General features: G+C 34.6%; 1 protein-coding gene and 1 non-coding gene across 2 annotated transcripts; both read right to left on the reverse strand.

The window, feature by feature from the left end:
- Positions 1-366: 366 nt before the first annotated feature.
- Positions 367-473, reverse strand: LOC133295330 (small nucleolar RNA R71). The gene has a single exon (XR_009749317.1). It is a non-coding gene; the product is annotated as a small nucleolar RNA R71 (small nucleolar RNA).
- Positions 474-7,951: 7,478 nt separating this feature from the next.
- On the reverse strand, positions 7,952-17,527 carry LOC133295310 (G-type lectin S-receptor-like serine/threonine-protein kinase At4g27290). The gene is made up of 8 exons (XM_061494120.1): positions 17,505-17,527; positions 10,632-11,896; positions 10,405-10,521; positions 9,267-9,418; positions 8,965-9,175; positions 8,620-8,857; positions 8,392-8,542; positions 7,952-8,301 (listed from the first exon to the last, which is right to left on the reverse strand). Exons 1-8 carry the CDS (start codon positions 17,525-17,527, stop codon positions 8,014-8,016), a joined length of 2,445 nt encoding a protein of 814 aa, XP_061350104.1. The 3' UTR covers positions 7,952-8,013.
- Positions 17,528-20,662: the final 3,135 nt, after the last annotated feature.

Raw genomic sequence — 20,662 nt, forward strand, 5'->3', positions numbered from 1 at the left:
AACAGAACTTCTAGAACTTTGGCTGCTCCTTTGAGGAACAGACCAGACAGGGGAGTAATCCTCCGTCCTGTAGCACCCAATTTTGAATTAAAACCTATCATGTTTCACATGATTAGGGAAGCAGGGGTCTTCAATGGACTCCCTGCAAAAGATCCTTACACACACCTCACCACATTCCAAGATATCTGTGACAATTTTAAAGTTGAGGGTGTAACAGAAGAGAGCATGAGAATGAGGTTGTTCCCTCACTCCTTAGGCTTAAAAGCTAAAACATGGATGAAAACTCTCACCCCTGGATCAATCCACACATGGAAAGAACTCTCTAACAAGTTCATAGAGAGGTTTCTTCCAATGTTTCGACAAGCAGATGTTAGAGCAGAAATCTCTAATTTCAGAATGTTTTATGGAGAAAATCTCTATGAAGCATGGGAGAGATACAAGGACATCATAAGAAAATGTCCAAACCATGGGGTAGAAAGTTGGGGAGTGTTACAATCTTTCTTTAAAGGACTTGATCATACTTCTCAGTCTCACTTAGATTTTGCTGCAGGAGGATATTTCTTTACAGGAACACTTGAATCAAGATATGAAATCATAGAAGGGACTGCTGAAAGATGTCTCCAATGGCCAATAGACAGAGTGAGCCCAGTGAGGAAGCCAGGCATGCTAGAACTAGATAAACAAACTGCCATGGAAGCCCAGCTGGCATCACTCATGAATGAGGTGAAGAACCTAAAAGCCGACCAAGAAGCACCAAGGATGGAAGTCTTTCAACTCACAGCAACTGAAACAGAACCATGTTCAGCCTGTGGTGACCTTCATGACTTAACAGACTGCCCATCCACTGCATTGGTGTATTATGCAGAAAATTTTGGCAATAAGAACTTCACCAGAGACAATCAACAAGCAGGACGAAACACACATTCATGCCCTGGAGGAACTATCATTAAGGATCAGAACCACAACACCCAATGGAGGCCACCCATTAACCAGAGACCATTCAACAACAATCAGCAGCAGTATCAGCAAGGTAGCAGCAGTGGAACGTTTGAACAAAGAAGAAACAACTACGTTCCGTTCCACAGAGATGACCAACACATCAACACCCTGGAAAATTATGTCAAGGAATATGTCACCAGGAATGATGCAGTGGTCAGGAACATTGAGTCCCATCTGGGACAGATTGTTGCCAACCTTCAAACAAGAGCACCAGGATCACTACCAGGGGACACTGAAGTTCCCTCAACCAATTCTCCAGAGACCTATGAGGTAAGTACCATGTCTAGCTAAAGACATTAAACTAAGCGCTGACTGGGAGGCAACCCAGTAGATACATTTGTTCTCTGACAAAGAGCAAAGTTTTGGGGTGGTTATCCATAACCACACAACTCCCAAAAAGGAGGGAACGTCTGATGTTCCTCTCCGAAAAGTCCAAATAAAGTACGTTCCGTTCCAGGAACGTAGTTTTGGGGTGGTCTCTGACCATACAATCCCAAAATATAAAAAAAAAACAATATATATATATATATATATATAATTGTATGTTTTGTTCATTTAGATTTATTAAATAATAGGTGATAGGTTAGTACGTCCCCTTTTTCTTATTTAGTACTCACTATTGCATATTTTCTTATTATTTATTTCAGTTAGTTATTTATTTATTAGTTAGGAAAAGACAAAGGGAACGTTCCCTGAGTTAGGAGATAAGAGTGACTGGGACACCTGTCCCTGCTGAGTCACTTAAAAAGACACGCAGCCATATCCAATTTGCATTCATTGCAATTCTTGGAAACGCGCGCAGAAAAAAGCAACCGTCTCCTCAACCATTAAGACAACTGCACCCTTTTCTTTTCCCTCTCTCCCACGTCTTGACCTAAATCGTCCCATCTTCTCACACTCATCCATCAGTAACTGATCACCTACTGCTGATATACTAAATTAACTGATACACTTGAGAGAAAATTGAGGGCATCCTGTGAGGAACCATTTTTGTGTAGTTAGCAGTTGTAGTTGAAATTGGCAGGTCTTGTGATTTGAGATTAAGGAATTTTTGTCCTGGTTGTTTTATCTGTTCAAGACTTGTGATTTTTGTTATCTTTTGTATACTTGCTAATTATTAGGAAAGATAGGTTGATCTTCACTCTTTTCTTATTTCTTTGCTTTCTTTTTCTATTCTAGTTTTTGCCCAGGAGTGCAAAAAGATAAGAGTGGGGAAATTTGATAACTCATATTTTATTACACTTATTTGTTACTCTTGATTAGTATTTTTAGGATTTATTTGAATAAAATAATGATGTTTTGAGTTAATTTACATTTTTAGTTTTTGATTGGGTTTAATTTATTTTTGTCAGAATTTTTCAGCTTTATGTTACTTCTGTATTTTGGCCATATCTTGGTCCACAGTTGTCGGATTGACTCCGTTCTTGTTGGGTTTTTCAGATAACACATAGGGCTACAATTCTTATGAAGAGCTCGAAGCCCAAGTCGGATTGGAAGCTAGTATATTTCTTGCGCCAAGTCGGACACGTTTTGCTGAAGTTTTATTTTATTTTATTTATTTTATTTCGTATTTTAGACATATGGGCCGGTCAGAACTGAACCCTAACCCGCTTTGGGTAGGGGTATATGACGGAAAAGTAGGAAACATTGGATTCATTCTGAATTTTCGTATTTTGGGATCAAAGCACTTTCTCTGGAGCGTTCTTCATCTTTTTCTTCTTCTTCTTTTTATTTTATTTTAATCATGTTTACCTTAGCCATGCGAGGCTAAGAACCTTTTAATCAACCTAAGGGTAACAGATTCCATGGATTAGTCTTGAGGGTCTGCGCTTTATTTTAAATCAGTTTTGTTTCCCTTCTCAACTCAGATTGATATCGTGCGATCGTGGATATTCAATCTGAGGTTCGCGATTGCGATTATGGAAAGGGATTAATCATCAGATTTGATGGTTAGATTGATTGATCCTATGACCTTAAATCAAACGGGCTGATACTCTGCGATTGTATGAGTAGAAGCACCGTATTTGATCAAATGCTATAATGCAGATGTAATTGTGTAATGAGGTAACAATCTATAATGCAGATGTAATTGTGTGTTTGCATTGTGATGCATATCAAAGTAGACATGTTATCCCCATGTCCTGTAATATGTGTAACACCCCATATGCATCCGGTAATGTTATAATCAATTATCATATTAAACGCAGTTACAATCACAACAGTTCATTTATAAATACGGTAAAATGTTTTTTTTTAATATTGTTTATAATATTCTTACGTTTATAAAACGTCTATATCCAACATTTTGTCAAAAATATAATCGTAACTTAAAACTATTGCGGAATCATAAATACTATTGCTTAACATTACACAACATATATTTAAAGTTGCTAAGTGGTTCTCATAAATCAATAAAACACAAATATACAATTTGATGTTTTACCTACTTGAGGTACATCTAGTTTTCCAAAACTGCAATTGGACTACTTGTTCATTGTAAAACCCTGTTACCAGACTGGTGTGTTATCATTGATTATGATATTAAATGTAGTTACAATTACAGCGGTTGATGGAACGTAAATTCGTTCCCAACTAAGCCCATTTTGATGGCAAAATACCTGACGTTCCCTCATCTGATGAGCAACTTCAGCATGAAAATCACTTGTTTTACACATTTGTGACAAAAACACAGTAGGGGAACGGAAGATGACGTAATCCTTTGAAAACATATTAAAAGGGGGACAGATTGATAGCATTTAATGCACCTGCTACCTTCATTTAATGCTCTGCTCATTTTGCAGGAAACGTGGAAACAACGTCTTCTAAAAAGCAAGGCGGTGCACCACTCAAGCACCAGGAAACGTGAAGAGCAGAGAATCAAGAGTTTTCATTGGCCAAGAAGAAAGCAAGGCATGGGGGGACTGCACAAAATGGCTAATCATCAACAAATACTGTCCCATCAAGCATTTTGCAAAGCTTCTAAACACTGTTGCCACCGCCCCGTCCCTTCATTAAGAAACTCACGCCAAAGGATTTACAAGATTTCCATTCCTCTTCTGCCTATAAATAGGACGTCCTAAATAAAAAAACATCATCGGATTCTGGAGGCATTGAAGTCCTAAAAGAAGAGATCACCTAGTATTAGTTAGTAGTTTAATTTTGTATAGTTTTAACTATAGTTAAGTGACAACCCTTCTTCCTTACTCTGTATCATCCATTAAGACTCCCCACAAGCATCAAACCATCTTCTCCATTTTGTACTTTGTTGTAATCTTTCTTGTTTGATTTCAATATAAGTGTTTCTTCTTTTCTTTCCAATCGTTATCTCTGAACTGAATCTCGGGTCTATGGGACTTCAGTTTAGAATAATTATGTTTAAAGTATCAGCCATGGGCTGAAATATCTGTGGAACGGATAAGCTGCAAAACTCTTAAAGAATTATTTTCAAAACTCTTGACCGAAGCTTTTTGTATTTCTCTGGCTAAGTGAGCTATATTCATTGTGTATCAATGGAAATTGAACACATACTGAGAAAGGAACTTCCATAAGGAAGGGATTTCAGACAGCTTAGCCAGTGGGGGAAGGTAGTGTCCTGCCAAAAGCACTATTGGTCACCTTAGGAATAAGGGGCCACTTCGTCCATTTTAAGGTTCTGTACTAAGTACCTGTTAGAGTCAAGGGAGCCGTAGGAATATAGAAACTTGTGAGCCATCTAGTCCATGAGCTGAGGAATCAAAGTTGGTAGATAAGAAACTGGGACAAATCCAAAAAGTGTTAAGTCTTGAACAGAGGAGATAAATATTTAAGAATGTAGCAGTGAATCCGTTCTTTCTGTTAAACCGTTTTTCAAACCATCCACTTTGTTGTCTCTTGATTATAGTTATCATTACTGTTTTATTTTTACTTTTTTTAATCTTGTATCTATCAAACTCCAATGATTTTTTCTCACCTTTTTCTAAACAGGAAGGATCACATACATAACGCAGCGAGCAATTGTTTGCCATCAGACTGAACTTACTGTTCCTGAAGAACGTTGTCAAGACAGTAAGGAACATCTGACCAGACAGTTCAACAACTAACTTTTCTTCTCATTTTCATTCTTTATAAAATAGTTTAAGACATTATTTAGAGCTTTATCCTCGTGGGAACGATAATCTGGGCCTTAATACACCCATTATTACTTGATGCGTGCACTTGCGCACTTGGGTTGGAAGCAAGGGAATAACTCTGTTTTCCATTGACTTAATTAAAACAGAGGAACGTCCCTTATCAGAATACATATTTCCACCATCAGCAAACCACCCAACAACGGTTTATTTAAAAATACGTGGGAACTTTTTCGTTTTTATAACATTGGTGATTTAAAACTAACGTATTACGCAACTATACAAAACTGTGATCATAACTAAAACTAAATGCAGAATATAATTTCTAATGCTTAACTATCATATAACACCTATCTAAGGTTGCTAAGTGGTTCCCATAAACCAACAAGGCTTAACACTCAATGCCTTCACTTTTATTTCCTTAGGAATTTTATACTTTTTCTATGATTCTCATCTCTTACTATGTTATAGATTTCTTCGCTAGCTTCGCGTGGGTTCAAATTGCGTTCAATTTGGAGCACTGTAGCTCAAGTTATGATTTATCTAAGAAAATGGTGCTGAACTTGCAGGGGCCCAGTGCTGATAGCGCCAGCCCGGCGCCAAGATCACCACGAAGTAGTGTTATGGTGCCAATAGTGCCAACCTAGCGCCAGAAGCGCCAAGGATGCTTTTACCCACTATTTGGCGGCACTTTTCGCGCCTCCACGGTGCCAAAAACGTCGCATGTATAGAGATAGACATCAAAACAGGGAATTTCAACATACTTTGGTATTCCACCCATAACTTAAGCTATACTAATCCTATTAACACAATCTTGGTCTCATTGGAAAGCTAAAAAAAAAATCTATAACTTCCACGAAGGCCAAGAGATCCATTTCTACCATATAGGATCAAAAAATTGGCAACCCTATATTTATATTTTCAACAATTGGCAATTTTTCCATCATGTACCTAATTAATTATCATCCACCATCTAAAATATGCTAAAGCCCTTCCATCATGCATATATCCTTCCATAGGTACATCATTTACATTATCCATATGATTACATATCCACGATACCTCAAATGATAATTTTTTTACATAATCCACAATACTAATATCTCAAAAATAACCAAAAGTGGCAATGAGTATCTCCCATGCTCACCAATAACTCAAAATGTCATGTCACACACACACACACACACAAATATACATAAATACAAACCCAAAATATAAACCAACACACACACACACACACACACATATACATAAATACAAACCCAAAATATAAACCATGATCAATTGACATAGAACTAACTATGATCAACCAATGCATGGCAAGTACAACACACACACACACACACACACACACACACACACACACACACACATACATAAATACAAACCCAAAATATAAACCATGATCAATTGACATAGAACTAACTATGATCAACCAATGCATGGCAAGTACAACCTCATGTAATACCATGTTCATAATCTAAGTCCATGATACAAAGTAATTCTATAATGTGCATCAAATGAAATCCATCCAAAATGCTATATATATAGTCCATATGCACTCCATATATCCATCTTCGCCTCTAAGCAGGCCTCTTGCCCGATGCTCCAGTATGATCAGTAGTATCTGAAATGATGTCCTGAAACGTGGGGTGAGATATACATATATATCTTAGTAAACCAAGGGTCCTGGAGGGTCACTCCACCCACTAGCTCACTCAATGTGTATGTTATGATAAACATATGAATAATATAACATACAAAATCACATCAATCACTAGGCTCACATCCAAGAACATCCACACAATGATTCATTCAAGGACCCCATCATATAACTCTCGAGAACCTTCCTAGCGCCTCTCCCATGGTTGAGATGACTCCACGGCAAAACCCGACTGGAACTCCCAACAGAGACATATCCAGCGGAAGTCCCATAACATTGAGGGGGTACCTGTAAAGGCAATCTGACGCTCAAGTTAGTTCAGTATTCGAAGAGGTTCAAGTATTCAAAGAGGGATATCATACTTGGGCTAAAAACCTCAGTATTTATAGTGCTTGAGCGCCTTGTTTGTCACCATATTTCATAGGACGACATTCACATTTATTGGAGGAGAGGGGTGGCCTCTCATAGGCTATTCCGTGGTGGGCAAGCCTATCTCAGTAGTAGATTCAGTAGATATAGTAGCAAGCAAGAGTTGCCATTCATTTATTGGTTCCTGGTGGTGGCCTCCTGGTGGTGGCCAACTTGTCTGAGCTGTTGATCTCGACAATGATGGTTCCTTTCATGTTAAGTCACGTTTGACTTGTTGGCCAAGTTAGCGAGATCCCATGCTTTCTACACAAGATGAGTTTTCCTTGACGGCTAAGTCACAAGGAGTGTCTGGGCTCTTGGGCCTTTATTAGATCGAGTCTTTATCTCGTAAGTAGGAGGTCCAGATCATTTACTTTATTTTTCTTTGGCTGCTGCCTATATTTCATAGTTAGGGAAAATTTGGTAGGTCATAAATAATAAAAATGATATGTTGCAAGAGAAAAACACCCCCTGTTGACCTATCAAAAATCGTTCCCAGCCTTTTTTTTCATTTTTTTAAAGGGTAGATCCCTCCATTCTTTATGGAGGAGACAAAATATCTCTTGTTGTAGGAGAATATATTAGCCCAAAACAAAAATAGAGAATGTGAATATTAATTATTTTATTTTTATTCTTTGTCTTGTTTTGGCTTATTAATAGCTAGGTTGCATATTTACCGTATATGCAGGCTCGAAACTAACTTCGACGAGATCGTTGTTTAAAAAAATATAAAACCTATTCATATTTCACAACTAACTATAATGACTAATGGGCAGTTTAAGTTCCAAGTACAATTTACATAATTCAACAAAAAATGTTAGAAATAAATTAACTTCACTATCTGGCATTTAGTTGTGAGATAGTTACTTCATTGCCTGAAGAAGAATGTTCTCCTTGAATTGAAGCCTTTCTGATTAAGAAACCAGGTTCCTTTGGTTGAGGTAAAGCATTTTCACTGCTCAACATCACAACCACAGATGTCATGTTCGGCCTATCATCAGGATGATGTTGCAGACATAAAAGACCAATTTGAATGCAGCTTAAAGCTTCAGATACAATACATGAATCTACCAAATAAGCATCAATCAATTGCTCTGCAGTGCCCTCTGTCCACAATCTCCATGCCTACAATAATTCAATACAATTGTTATCTGCTGTTTTATTATAGGAATATTTCATATTAATTTATTTTTTTCAATTTTAGGTGTTACTCACATGCCCAATAAGATTACGGTCGTCGGCCTCGTAGGCAAGTGCTCCATTTTTCTTTCCGCTTACAATTTCTAGCAATAATACGCCAAAGCTGAATACATCCGATTTTACAGAGAAAAATCCATCGATGGCATATTCAGGTGCCATATAACCGCTGAAAGGAACCGTACAAGAATTAAATTGCTGTTCAATTAATCATAGTAAAATTTTAGCAACTTTTAATATACTTACTATGTCCCAACAATCCTGTTTGTATTCCCATCGATTTGATCAGCTCCACACATTTTGGCCATGCCGAAATCTGAAATTTTTGGGTTCATATTATTGTCTAGTAAAATATTACTTGCTTTTAGATCCCGGTGTATGATCCTTAATCTCGAATCTTGATGAAGATAAAGAAGCCCCCGAGCAATTGCACACAAGATGTTAAAGCGCTTCGACCAATCTAGAAGTTTACTTCGAGCTGAATCTGCAAGAATGTCCAATAAGTTAGATTAGTCTTTTCTTTTCCAAAATAACCTGTAAAACAAATCAAACATTTATTATACTAATTATGCTTTGCAAAAAATACTTGACCGAAAAGAAATGAATCGAGGCTTTTGTTGGGCATGTACTCATAGAGTAACATTTTCTCATCTCCTTCAATGCAACAACCAAGAACCTTAACAAGATTTCGGTGCTGAAGTTTGGCACACAACATCACTTCATTCTTAAATTCTTTCAATCCTTGTCCAGAACTCCTTGAAAGCCTTTTGACTGCAATCTCTTGTCCATCTCGCAATGTACCCTAGATTTAATATTTAGGAACAATTTGACCGATGATAAGATTCATATACATGTTTACTTTAGCCTTATTAATAGGCATGTTGCAAATTTACCTTGTATACAGGCCCAAAACCACCTTCCCCGAGCTTATTGTCGGTTGAGAAGTTATTGGTAGCATGAATTATTGCGGCAAGATCAAACAAAGGAAGCTCCAAATCTTCTTGTCCGCGTTCATCTTGCTCTCGTGTCGGCATGATTTTGTCTGCTTCCTCTTTGATTTATTAAATAAGATCAATGTCATTAAAAAAAAGAAAAACACTGTTTTGAAAGATATAATTTTATACAGCTGCACTCATAACTAATCCATTGAGAAATTTTGAATGAAAACAGCGCAGATTTGTGGGTTTATTGAACAGTAAAATCATATTCTAAAAATTTAACTCTGTATACATTTAGACACACAAAAATACAGATGAAGCTTACAGTTCAAAAACAATATATATATATGGGCTTATTGTTTTTTAAACTACTTGAGATAATTTTATCTTCGGCTACTAAATCATAAGCGTACAAAGATTGATCAATGGTGATAAAGGAAGAGAGAAAAAAAGGGAATCATAACATTCAAAAGTGAATCAATTAATATAAAAAAATAAATAAATAAAACAACGTAGTTTCGTGATAACCGGAAATAAATTTATCTAAAGTTGTCGGAGAAATGTTTTTCCCTATATATATATATATATATATATATATATATATATATATATATATATATATATATATATATTCATTTCGTTATATTGTTGGCAATAATATCTAGTATTTCTTTAAATATCACCTTTTAATCACTTCCCTAAATCACGGCCTTTGATTGTAATTATCATAATCTTTATTCATTCATTTTTCTGTAGTTACACTGGTTTGAATTTATCTTTTTATTTTTCAAATAAGTAGAAAAGTCTTCTATATACAGGACATATATAAACTGTGTAAATGAGAATTTTACCCAATTTTTTATTTTTTCTTTGTTTATCTTCTAAAATTTTATAAAGTAACGCAACTTTTTTAATTGTTCATGTGATCTTATCATAATATTATTTAATGTCACTACCGTGGATGAAATATATTCAGATCCATCAGGTTCGTTGTACTTAACAACGAACGAACATACCCAAAGGCCTTAAACAAGCCAAACAGTAAAAATAGAGGTTGAAAATTTGTATTCTAATAAAATTGAAAGGAAATTACCTGTGTACTTCATTTTGGTCACGTAGATGTAGGAGAATGCCAATAGAATCACAAGGACAAATGAAACAGTGATTGTAACCACCAAGACTACCTTTTTCTGACGCCCATGTTTAGCCTCTGCATTTCCATCTTGACAAAGAAATGAAGCAGATGAGATTCCTGAATAAAAGCAATGCCCCTCTAATTAATATAATAGAAAGTTAGAAGAAAATTAACCATACCTTTACCCATATCTACAACAGCCATTCGAACATATAGATCTTGCCCACCTTCTGAAATTCTCAAATCAAAGAGATCACCAAACCACATGGAACAACCAATACCTGCTCCACTTGTGTCCGGGCTCGCATAAGCTGTGCAGGAACAGTTTTCCAAGCATTTGGCCTTGCAATCTTCGAGTACCATACTTTTATTAACCCAAGAATTTGGAATATCTGGCAATTTCATTCTACTAAATCTCTGAAACCCATCTTTATTTTTGACTCCGCATCTCCATGAATTGCGGCGCACACATCCTTGTGTCCAGTCCATTGCATTCCATTCTTGGGGTGATTTTGGCTCAAATCCTTGTAAACATTGGCAAATTCGCGTTTCAGAAATGATACAATTTCCATTTGGGCCGCAAGTATTATAAATATCACAACTGTCTTGTGGCCAGGATTGGTAAGTTCTCCAAATTCTGGTGTCAGGAATCCATACGAGGCGTTGACGAAGTTGAAGGGTTTGATTCAAAACAATAATAGAAATCACAGAACTATTCTTGAGTGTGTATGAGAAAAGCACTTCATCTTCATTGCTAACATATTTGTTAGTGTAGATTGGATTACCCCTCAATCCGAATACTCCAACTGGGCTATTCACAAGGCCAGTCCTGTAGTACTCTGCCAATCCCTTGCAAATAAGCAATTCAGAATTGCTTCCAAGCGTAAAACCTAATGTAAAGTCTCCTGAAGAGGGGTCATCCCAATTTTTCCAAGCAGTAAGACGCCGATTGAGACCAGTTTTTAGGTCCCAACCAATCTTCATCCCTGGTAATATTGTATCACAAGGATGGTCAAAGCTCTGCCACAGAAAACCTGGTTCGTTGTTGTTGTCCTTCTCATCTCGAAGTACTAAATTTCCAGTTTCCAAGAGCTGCACAATGGGACTCAGAGCCTCTGTTGTGGAGTTTGTTGACCACAGTAAAGTCTTATTCTTGCTTAAAAGCACAAGGTTTCCCTCTTTGTTTATGATTAACTTGCTCGAGTTGTCTTTGATAGGGTTGTCACGGTTGGCAACCCAAACAACCGTTCTAACGGGGATGTTTTTGTACCATATTCCAACATAGCGGTTCGAGGAACTACCAGGATTGAAGTAGCCCAACTCAAAGGTTCCATCCTTAGAAACCAAGGTGCTGCCATTATCAGGAAGTGACTGAAACTGGGTAATGGTATCAGATGCATAGGAAATGTGAAAGAAGAAATATAGTAGCTTGGAAACAACAAGCATAGCAGTCATAATGGCCATTTTGCGTTAACTACTGCATAATGCATATGCGACATAAGTTGAAGATATACATGGAGATTTGGTAGCAGAGTTGTTATAACATTATTGTTCACGAGGGCAAAGTTCTCGGCGGCTCTGACTTTGCCTTTTGGAGAAGTAATTGCATTTCTTTAATATATTTCGGTCTAGGAGGAGCTGTGACGGGCACCGTCATCATTGGGTTTAGTTAGACCAACTAGCCTAGGTGAGTTCAACAACCGTATCATAACCACAAACCTTATTGGATTTATCCTCTTATATGCTCTTTATTTAGAGCAATTATCAATTAATCTGATAAGTTAGATCAGTCACGTCAAGTGAATTCGATATCCTGTTACATCCCAAAATCTTAAAGACATTCGGATTATCGGTTCACTCTGTTCTATGCTCTTTATTTAACTCATTACTAACTCAAACATTGTTATCATCTCTTTCAACTTAGTACAGACTACAGTGGCTCAAATACTCAATCCGTTTCTAGCCAAATAATATCATGCGAGTCTAGAGGAGTCCATGGAAGAGAACCACCACCAATAGATTAAGTTAGACCAATCACATCAAGTGAGTCCGACATCATATCACAACCCAATGTCTTAACCCAAAATCTTAACACATTGAGTTTATGAATTTACCCTCTTGCATGTTCTTCATTTAGTATATTATTAACCAATGATGAACTTATCACACTTGAATATTCGAACATAATCCAATTAATAAACAAATATAGAATGTACTACAGTATCTATTATTTTAATCCGCGACACTTAGGAAAATCTGAAAAGTTTTGAATAATTTTATAATTTATCTTATGTAGGCAAGTATTTTATCATAATTTCAGTTGTTAATTTTTCTATTAACGATTATAATTTCATAACTTTTTTTTAATTCACTCCTTAATAAAAGAACCATAAATCGTGTATATCATATAGCTCTTTTGCGTATATTATACAGTTTTTTTATTATACTTTCGTGTTGTTCTAACCGATGCTATGTAGTATTTACATGGCTCTCCTACATAAATCAGAGGACAAAAGGCTTACATTTTCCTTTTTAATAAAATTTTTTCCTTTTTAAAAAGAAGCACCTTTTAATAAATAAAAAAACCGAGTTTAGTGGTCTATAGACCGAAATTTTTCTCCTCTCATAGAGCAATCCATATCATACCCATCTATGCATAACACGTTACTATTCCGAAGGACGAACCTTTTGGTCATTTGCACTTTCTACTTCTCGCATGCACTCGTTTAAGCACAATTTAAGGCTGAAAAGACGCGAAGTGATTCATCTATATTTTTCAAAATTATTTTCATTATAGAAATTTTAAGATATAAAAGCCATGTTTTAAATCAAGGGACATGTCACATGTTTTAGCGATAATTTCAAATGATGCTTATAAATGCACATAATTTATTTTTTCAAATTAAGCTAATCTTGATTCACAAATATTTTATTTGTTTATATTGAATTAATTACACCTTTTTTTTTGAAAAAAGGTCCGTTGTTTGTTAAATTTTGAAACAGTGTTCTATTCGATATTATCTTTTTTTTTTGGTAAGCCTATTCGATATTATTCGATATTATCTATTGAGTCATATTGTTCTCATTTCTTGACAATTTACTACCAAACAAAAATTCAGTTTTGTGTCATATTCTCATGAATATATCTTCGGTACTACATGCGTGTGTACTCATTTACATACTCTTTTATTAAGAATAGGAAAAAGTGAAACTTCAACAATAATCATTAGAAGTTGAGAAAATAAGAAAAATCAATTATATTTTTTTTTTTCAAATTTAATAAAGAATATACTTTGTTTTATATTCCCAAATAACGGTTTTTGGAGTTACCTAACCTATGGATAGGAACAAATCTTCAATGCACCGGATAAACCTACGGGACTGTTTGGTTGAAGGAATCTGAACAGAATGATAGATAAATCACAAATGGGAAAGGAAGAAAGCAGCGTTTGGTGTGTTGGGTTTTCTCACTTAGCTAGGTAACTGTGATTGAAGGCATTCCTATTTCCCTATGTATATGTACTGATTTAGCCAGCCATAGAAACCCATTTGCAAGGTGGTATTGTGGAATACCTCCACATTTGCTCACTGACTGTACACAAAAAAAGACCAGCGTGCCCCTTGTTCCAGCTAAAGTACTTGCAGTGTCCCAAAAGTTCAAGTTCCAAAATACGGTGTTGAAGTACAGAGTCCAATCCTTCTTCACCCCTTCTTGACCCAAACTCAGCCATCTACTGGGATCAATTTTAGGCAATGAAATCAAAGACAGCAACACAAAAGGTAAAAGGGAAATAATCCCCATAGCAACTGCAGTGTAACCAACTATAGCTAAACCAGAATAATTCAGAAAAGATAGCACAGAAGTGGATATGAATATGGACACATAATGAGGTAAACCATAAGACAATGTTGGAATTACCAATTTGAGGGAACCCCAAAAGGGACCAAAGGGTTCATTAGCCCATATAACAAAGCCACCATTGCAGGTGTAAGATACCGATCAGAGGATATTAAATTCGGATTTTACAAGCAGGTGTGAAGAATTGGTGTATATATGCAGGTGTGCAAATAAGTTTGTCTTCTTTTTTCCTCACATTCCCTTTTGATGGCTCTTTTTTATAGTGTGCCGGCCAATCAAAAGTAAGGAAGCCTTTGAGAAAGGTTAGTTATAAAGTCGGGGTTAATTTTGTAAACTCGCACGCATTTTCCCATTTATATGTTACTTACAGCCAAACATAGACTTTACAAAAGTTACCTAAGTTTCCCTGTAAAATTTTTTCCAACCAAACAACTTTTTCTTACATTTTCCTACCAATCTCACTTCCCACCCATTTCCCTATACATAACACTTCCCTATCATTCATAATATTTCTCCTCAACCAAACGCCCCCTATAAGGAAACTTTTTTTTAGGATTTAAATAAAAATATAAATTAAAAGCTGAATTAAAATGGAAAAAAACTTTTCACATCCAAAAAAATAAGCAACCACTTTAATACTCCTGCTCATTGATCCATGGATACACACAAGTCACAAGGTGCTGCCATTAGGAAGTGACCAAAACTGGGTAATGATGTCAGTTGCAAAGGAAATTTGAGGGAAGAACAATAGTAGATTGAAAATAACAAGGATAACTAGAACGATGGCCATTTTGCTTTAATTACTTCATACAACCACTACCACACATAGTTGGAGCGTTGGAGTAATTAATACGAATACGAATTGCATTATTGGTCCTGGGTTGACGTGGTCACCTTCACGATGCATCAATTGACAAGAACATAGGCGGGTCCTACGTAATCTTAATATATAAAAGACTAAATATCATTTTCGATCCTCTGTAAATTTTATGATGTCTGCTTTAGTACCTAGCAAATAAAAAAGCTATTCGTGGTTTCTAAAAAATTTAAAATGGACTCATTTTAGTCTTTTTGAGGGACTAATGGGTTTTTTTTGAATTTGAGGGACCACGATTTCAACTAAATAGTCCATTTTGAATTTCTTAGGGACCGCGAATAGCCTTTTTATTTGCTAGAGACTAAATGAGGCATCGTGAAATTTGTTGAGTACCAAAAATGTATTTACTCTATATAAAATCTTAGAAAAATTTGCTGATATGTTGCTTTCAATTTCAATATTTATTTTTTCTTTACAATTAAATTATTTTAAAATATTTTCTTTTTTAGTAATTATTCAAATTCAAAATTTGAACCGGATAAGTGAGAATAATTTAAATTCAAAATTTAAACTTCTTTGGTGATAAACTAGGGGTGTTCGCGGTCTGAATTGGATCGGTTTTGGAAGCAAAAATTATCTGATCCAATCCCTTCGGTTTAATCATATAATCATCCATTCGGTTTGGATTTTTTTTCAAATCCAATCCAATTTTTTTCGGTTTGGATTGGATCGGTTTTCGGTTTTTTTAAAATCCTAAAATTTATTTCATAATTATTGTGCAAATAACATCTTTTTGTATATATTGGCTTTGTAATTTTTTTTTTTTTGAAATACAAAAGCATTAGTAAACTATAATATAGTTTTTTTTTGGCAATGAGATATGAAGCTCTACAAAAATAAAATTTTATTGATGAGATGTGACTAGATTTTTTCTTGGGTTTGGTTGATGGGTTAATGGGTCTTGGTTTTAGAAAATTTTGAGCTATGATTAGGGAAAGACCCAAGTAGGTAGAGAGTAATTAATATATTGGATCGGTTTGGATTGGATTGGTTTTCATCAACCCATCCAAATACCGATCCAATCCAATTAAAATTTGCGGTTTTTTTTTCGGTTTTTGGTTTTTCGGCTTTCGGTTTTTCGGTTCGGTCATCGCGATTTGAATCGGTTGATGAACACCCCTATGATAAACAGCTGTATTAATATTTCATTACTTTCTGCATGGATAGTTAAAAGCCTTTAATAATACCACTACTTTCTGCATCGAAAATTATTAAGTTTATTAATAATATTTATTATTATGTCTATTAGGATTAATTAATTTATTGGGTCTACAAATGAACCAATGATTATTTTGTGAGAAGCTTCAAAAAATAAGTTTTAATATAACAAATAAGTTCAAAAAACCTCCTTAGTTCGTGTATACATAGGATATGTGTTTTTCATTCGTAATCAGCTTTTGTGCACATATTTCTTCTGTTTCTGTCTGTTTATCTTCTTCATCTTCTCAAGTTGTTCTTCTGCATAATCTTACTCATTATTTGTGCATTTATAGTTTCTACTTCCCCCTCAGCGCTTTCTCTTTATCTACGCTGATTATATTTATTTTACCTGCTTCTATAGAGACTATGTTGTTTGTTGATCTTCCATGTTCATTGTTCTGCACTTTATTGGGTTAACCGTTTATATTATTTTTGTATTCTATATTATTAACAAAGTATATAGACATATCACATATGAGCAATTTTTTTTAATTAGTTTTGATGTTGAAGTCAGAGACACCTTGCTGAAGAAAGGAAATCTTTGATTGATGAAGATATTGTGCTATGAAAAGTCCTTGGAAGAAATAAGCATGAGGTGCTGGGACAAAAATTGTGCAAATCTTAATTTTTGGTGCTGTTGAATTATGTTTTGCAGTAAATTTTGTATTCATCGATCAACTTTGGCAATGTCTTGAGATTTATTTGACCTTCGATTGAACAATTGTTAATGATTGGATAATGTTTTGCAGTATATCTTTGTCTTCTGTATGCTTTCCAATTAATCGTAATTAGTTGACCTGCTAAAACAATTAAATAAGGCCTTTGAGGAACATTGTGTTTCATGATATAATAATTGATCAATTTTATATTTTATGTTTGAAAACCGCAATTTTTTTGTTATAAGCTTAAAAATTAGTTTTCAAATAAGAAGTTTAAAAAACAAAATATCATAAAAGCTATTTCTTGATCCTTCTTTTGGACAATCACAATGGAGAAATAGCTATTGTAAATAGTCTGTAAAATGCAAGAATGCAAAATAGTCCAAAAAATACTTAATGGAAAATTTATTTTTACCATGCAGAACTTGGATCGTTATTTGCTTGCATGTGTTTTACGATATAAATCAAGGGAAAAGTATTTGTCATTTTAAATGACATAAAATTATGTCATTTTAAGAGAGAAAAATATTAGAGAAAATTCTCAAACCCTAAAAAAATTCAAAACATCAAGAACAATGAATCATAAAGAATATATTGAGCGAAAAATAAAAGAGTAAGGGAAGAGAAGATAACAGCGAGACATATCCTGGTACACTTTCCACCACTGAGAGCTACATCCAGATTGATCAAGAACAATGAATCATAAAGAGTATATTGAGCAAAAAATAAAAGAGTAAGGGAAGAGAAGATAATAGCGAGACATATCCTGGTTCACTTTCCACCATTGAGAGCTACATCCAGATTGAGGCCGATCATTCCACTATCATCAAGCTTCCAACCGGTGCTTGAAGAACCGTTTTACAAGAGGAATTTTACAAGACCTGTGGTCTACTTGATCATACTTAACCTAAACCCTAGGATCACTCCGCTTGAACCAGAAATCAAAACTCAATTAGAATTTTACAAAACTGTGACCAACCCCTTGACCATTCTTAACCTAAACCCTATGATCACTTCAATTGAACCAATCACAGAAGCATAACAACCTCCCCAAATTCAGAATTACAAAGAAAAATAGAAGAAGAAGAAGATTAAAGAGTTTTCTCTCTCTAGAATATCAAATTTAAGCTTAATGTATGATCTTGGGTGATTCTATCTCTAATGCATGTAATAATACGCTCTCTTATGTTTCTAAACCCTAAAACATGATTTTATAGCAACCAAGTAGGTTTAGAAAAGATATAAAAAGATTTGATTCATACTTAAAAAGTAATTACGTGATTCCTGACAAATATCCGGATATGTGAGGCTTTGTATCCAAATATTCTGGCTGAGATATCCAGATACCGTATTCAGATATGTCATATCTGGATACACAATATCCATATCAGGATATATGATGATAGCAACCCAAAATGCATCCGAATTTGATCCAAATCATTTCTAATCAATTCCTTCTCACTTCTCACACATTAATGCATGCTTCTAGCATCAATGTTACAATGTTCGACATGTGTGAGACTTGTATGCATAAGTTTATGTTCCTAAATGCAAACTATAGAGATATAGCTCAATAAACTCAACTTCATACAACCTAGGACTCTAAAAGTACATGACACTTAATCTGAATACAAGTCTTCAATTATCTTTAAGTGTCTTCATCCTTTGAGTCTTTTAGGTCCTTTCTTCACTTGAATCTTTGACTTTATTGTTGACTTGAACATTTGAATTACTTCTTCACTTTTACATGTTGCCTTGGTCTTCTAGTACCATTTGAGACTTGTTGCACTGCCATCTAACTTGTGCATCCATGTTGAGCTTGTTGGTCCTTTGTAATCATCAAAACTTTAAATGTATAAACTTGGAAACCTATGGTTTAACAATCACCCTATTTTGATGATGACAAACACTTCACAAACTTCATTGAGAAATAGGGTAAATAGAGAAGGAAAACAGAATTAATTAAGCTCCCCCTAACTATATGCTCCCCTTAGTAAAATACTTGGTAAAAAGTTAACAAACCCCATAAAATGTCAACTTTCTCCCCATTTGATGAGCAATAAAGAAAACATAAATTTCTCAATCTCGCTATATTTCTCAACAATTTCTCCCCTTTTTGGCAAAATTAAAAAGTGCAAAGATATGAATATACCAATATGGATCAAAAAGTTAACCCATGGTCAAACTAGATTTATGTATTGCAAAATGTTGAATCAATAACATAATGTATTAAGTAATCATCATATAGTTCATATAACATTAAAGAAATAGTGTAAAGTATCATAGCATAATTAATGTCAAATGAACTAGTATCTATGGAGTATTCAGACTTAAGATTAATGAGACACCAAGTCAAGTAAGTAGGCATAATTCAAAAGTCATGAAAGTTGTAACTCAAGACAAAGATTAGGAAAATTGAGTCAAGAACACTACCTCACTAGGATTTTTAGAATCTTTCATTCTCAAGTGTATAAGGGTATGTGTTTCACTCATTATTCACTCAATAAACACTACCATAGGCTTAGTTATATTCTCACTCTCCATAATCTTAATGAATACATAATTAATCAAGAGGTATTTGATCAAGGTTGTAATGTGACCTGACTAATAAGAAGGAATTAAATGTGGATAAGTAACTATGTGATAAGACTTTAGATTTAAAGAGGAATGAGCATTAAAGTTAATGTCTTTTTCTTGTACTTCTTTTCCTCCATTTTTATTTTTTCACAAACTACTTTTGTAACACTTTAAATTTCTCCTTTTTCACCTTTTTCTTTCATTTTTGATGGCCTTTAACCTTTTCTTTTTCACCTTTTACTTTTTTTCTTTGTCACTATAATACCTCGTATAATTGAAATACATATTAATAATTAAATTGAGGATTGGAGAGGGTGTTTAGTGAAAATTCTATGTTCTGGGTCAAAATACGTACGAAGGGTAAAACGGTAAATCAACAAGTAAATAATCTTAAATTGTAAAATGATAGAATAAGGCCTCAAATGATAAATATAATACTGGAAATGGATTCAAAACAAAAAATTGAGTGATTGGGCAAGTTTATGGAAAATTGATGAATAGTATTTTTAACGGACGAAATACTGCGGTACAGTTGCATCGAAAAATGTGCAAAGTGCGATTAGCGCTCTAGTATTGAATATATTTTATAAAAGATACTTAGAACTAAGAAATATGATCATTGGTGTAATTTGATGAATTTTAGGGTTTTCAAGGAAATATGTCAATGGTGCACCACTGGGGGTAAAATAGTAATTTCATTAAAATACCAGGAAACTCCGGGTTCATCTATTAGGGGGCGTTTGGTTGAGGAGAAATTTTTTGAATACTAGGAAAATGTAATTGATAGGAAAATGGTTGGAAAGTGAGTTTGGTAGGAAAGTTTAAAAATAGTTGTTTGGTACCGTAAAATATTAGTAGGGAAATTGAGTTAAATATGCTGAGTGTATGTTTGGTTGAAAATAAAAATTTGATGGGAAAATGGATGGAATTTACGAAAGTAACCTTTTTATAAAATTTTGAACCATTACAACATATAAAAAGAGGGGTATTAATGTCATAGTATTCACCCACTTTTTCATTTCTCCAGATTTTGACAAGAAATAC

Source organism: Gastrolobium bilobum, unplaced genomic scaffold (genome assembly GCF_033153095.1).
Source record: "Gastrolobium bilobum isolate Gb01-03AN ecotype WA unplaced genomic scaffold, APGP_CSIRO_Gbil_v1 utg23722, whole genome shotgun sequence".
NCBI classification, from domain to species: domain Eukaryota; kingdom Viridiplantae; phylum Streptophyta; class Magnoliopsida; order Fabales; family Fabaceae; genus Gastrolobium; species Gastrolobium bilobum.

What these genes read in the sequence shown, in the direction of transcription:
- LOC133295310 (XM_061494120.1), bottom strand. Translation starts at nt 17,527, where the DNA reads ATGACAAATACTTTTCCCTTGAT. An exon ending in AATGGCTGTTGTAGATATGG is followed by an intron (nt 10,522 to 10,631) that starts GTAAAGGTATGG and finishes ATGGAAATGCAG; the next exon opens with AGGCTAAACATGGGCGTCAG. An exon ending in ACCGTAATCTTATTGGGCAT is followed by an intron (nt 8,302 to 8,391) that starts GTGAGTAACACC and finishes GAATTATTGTAG; the next exon opens with GCATGGAGATTGTGGACAGA.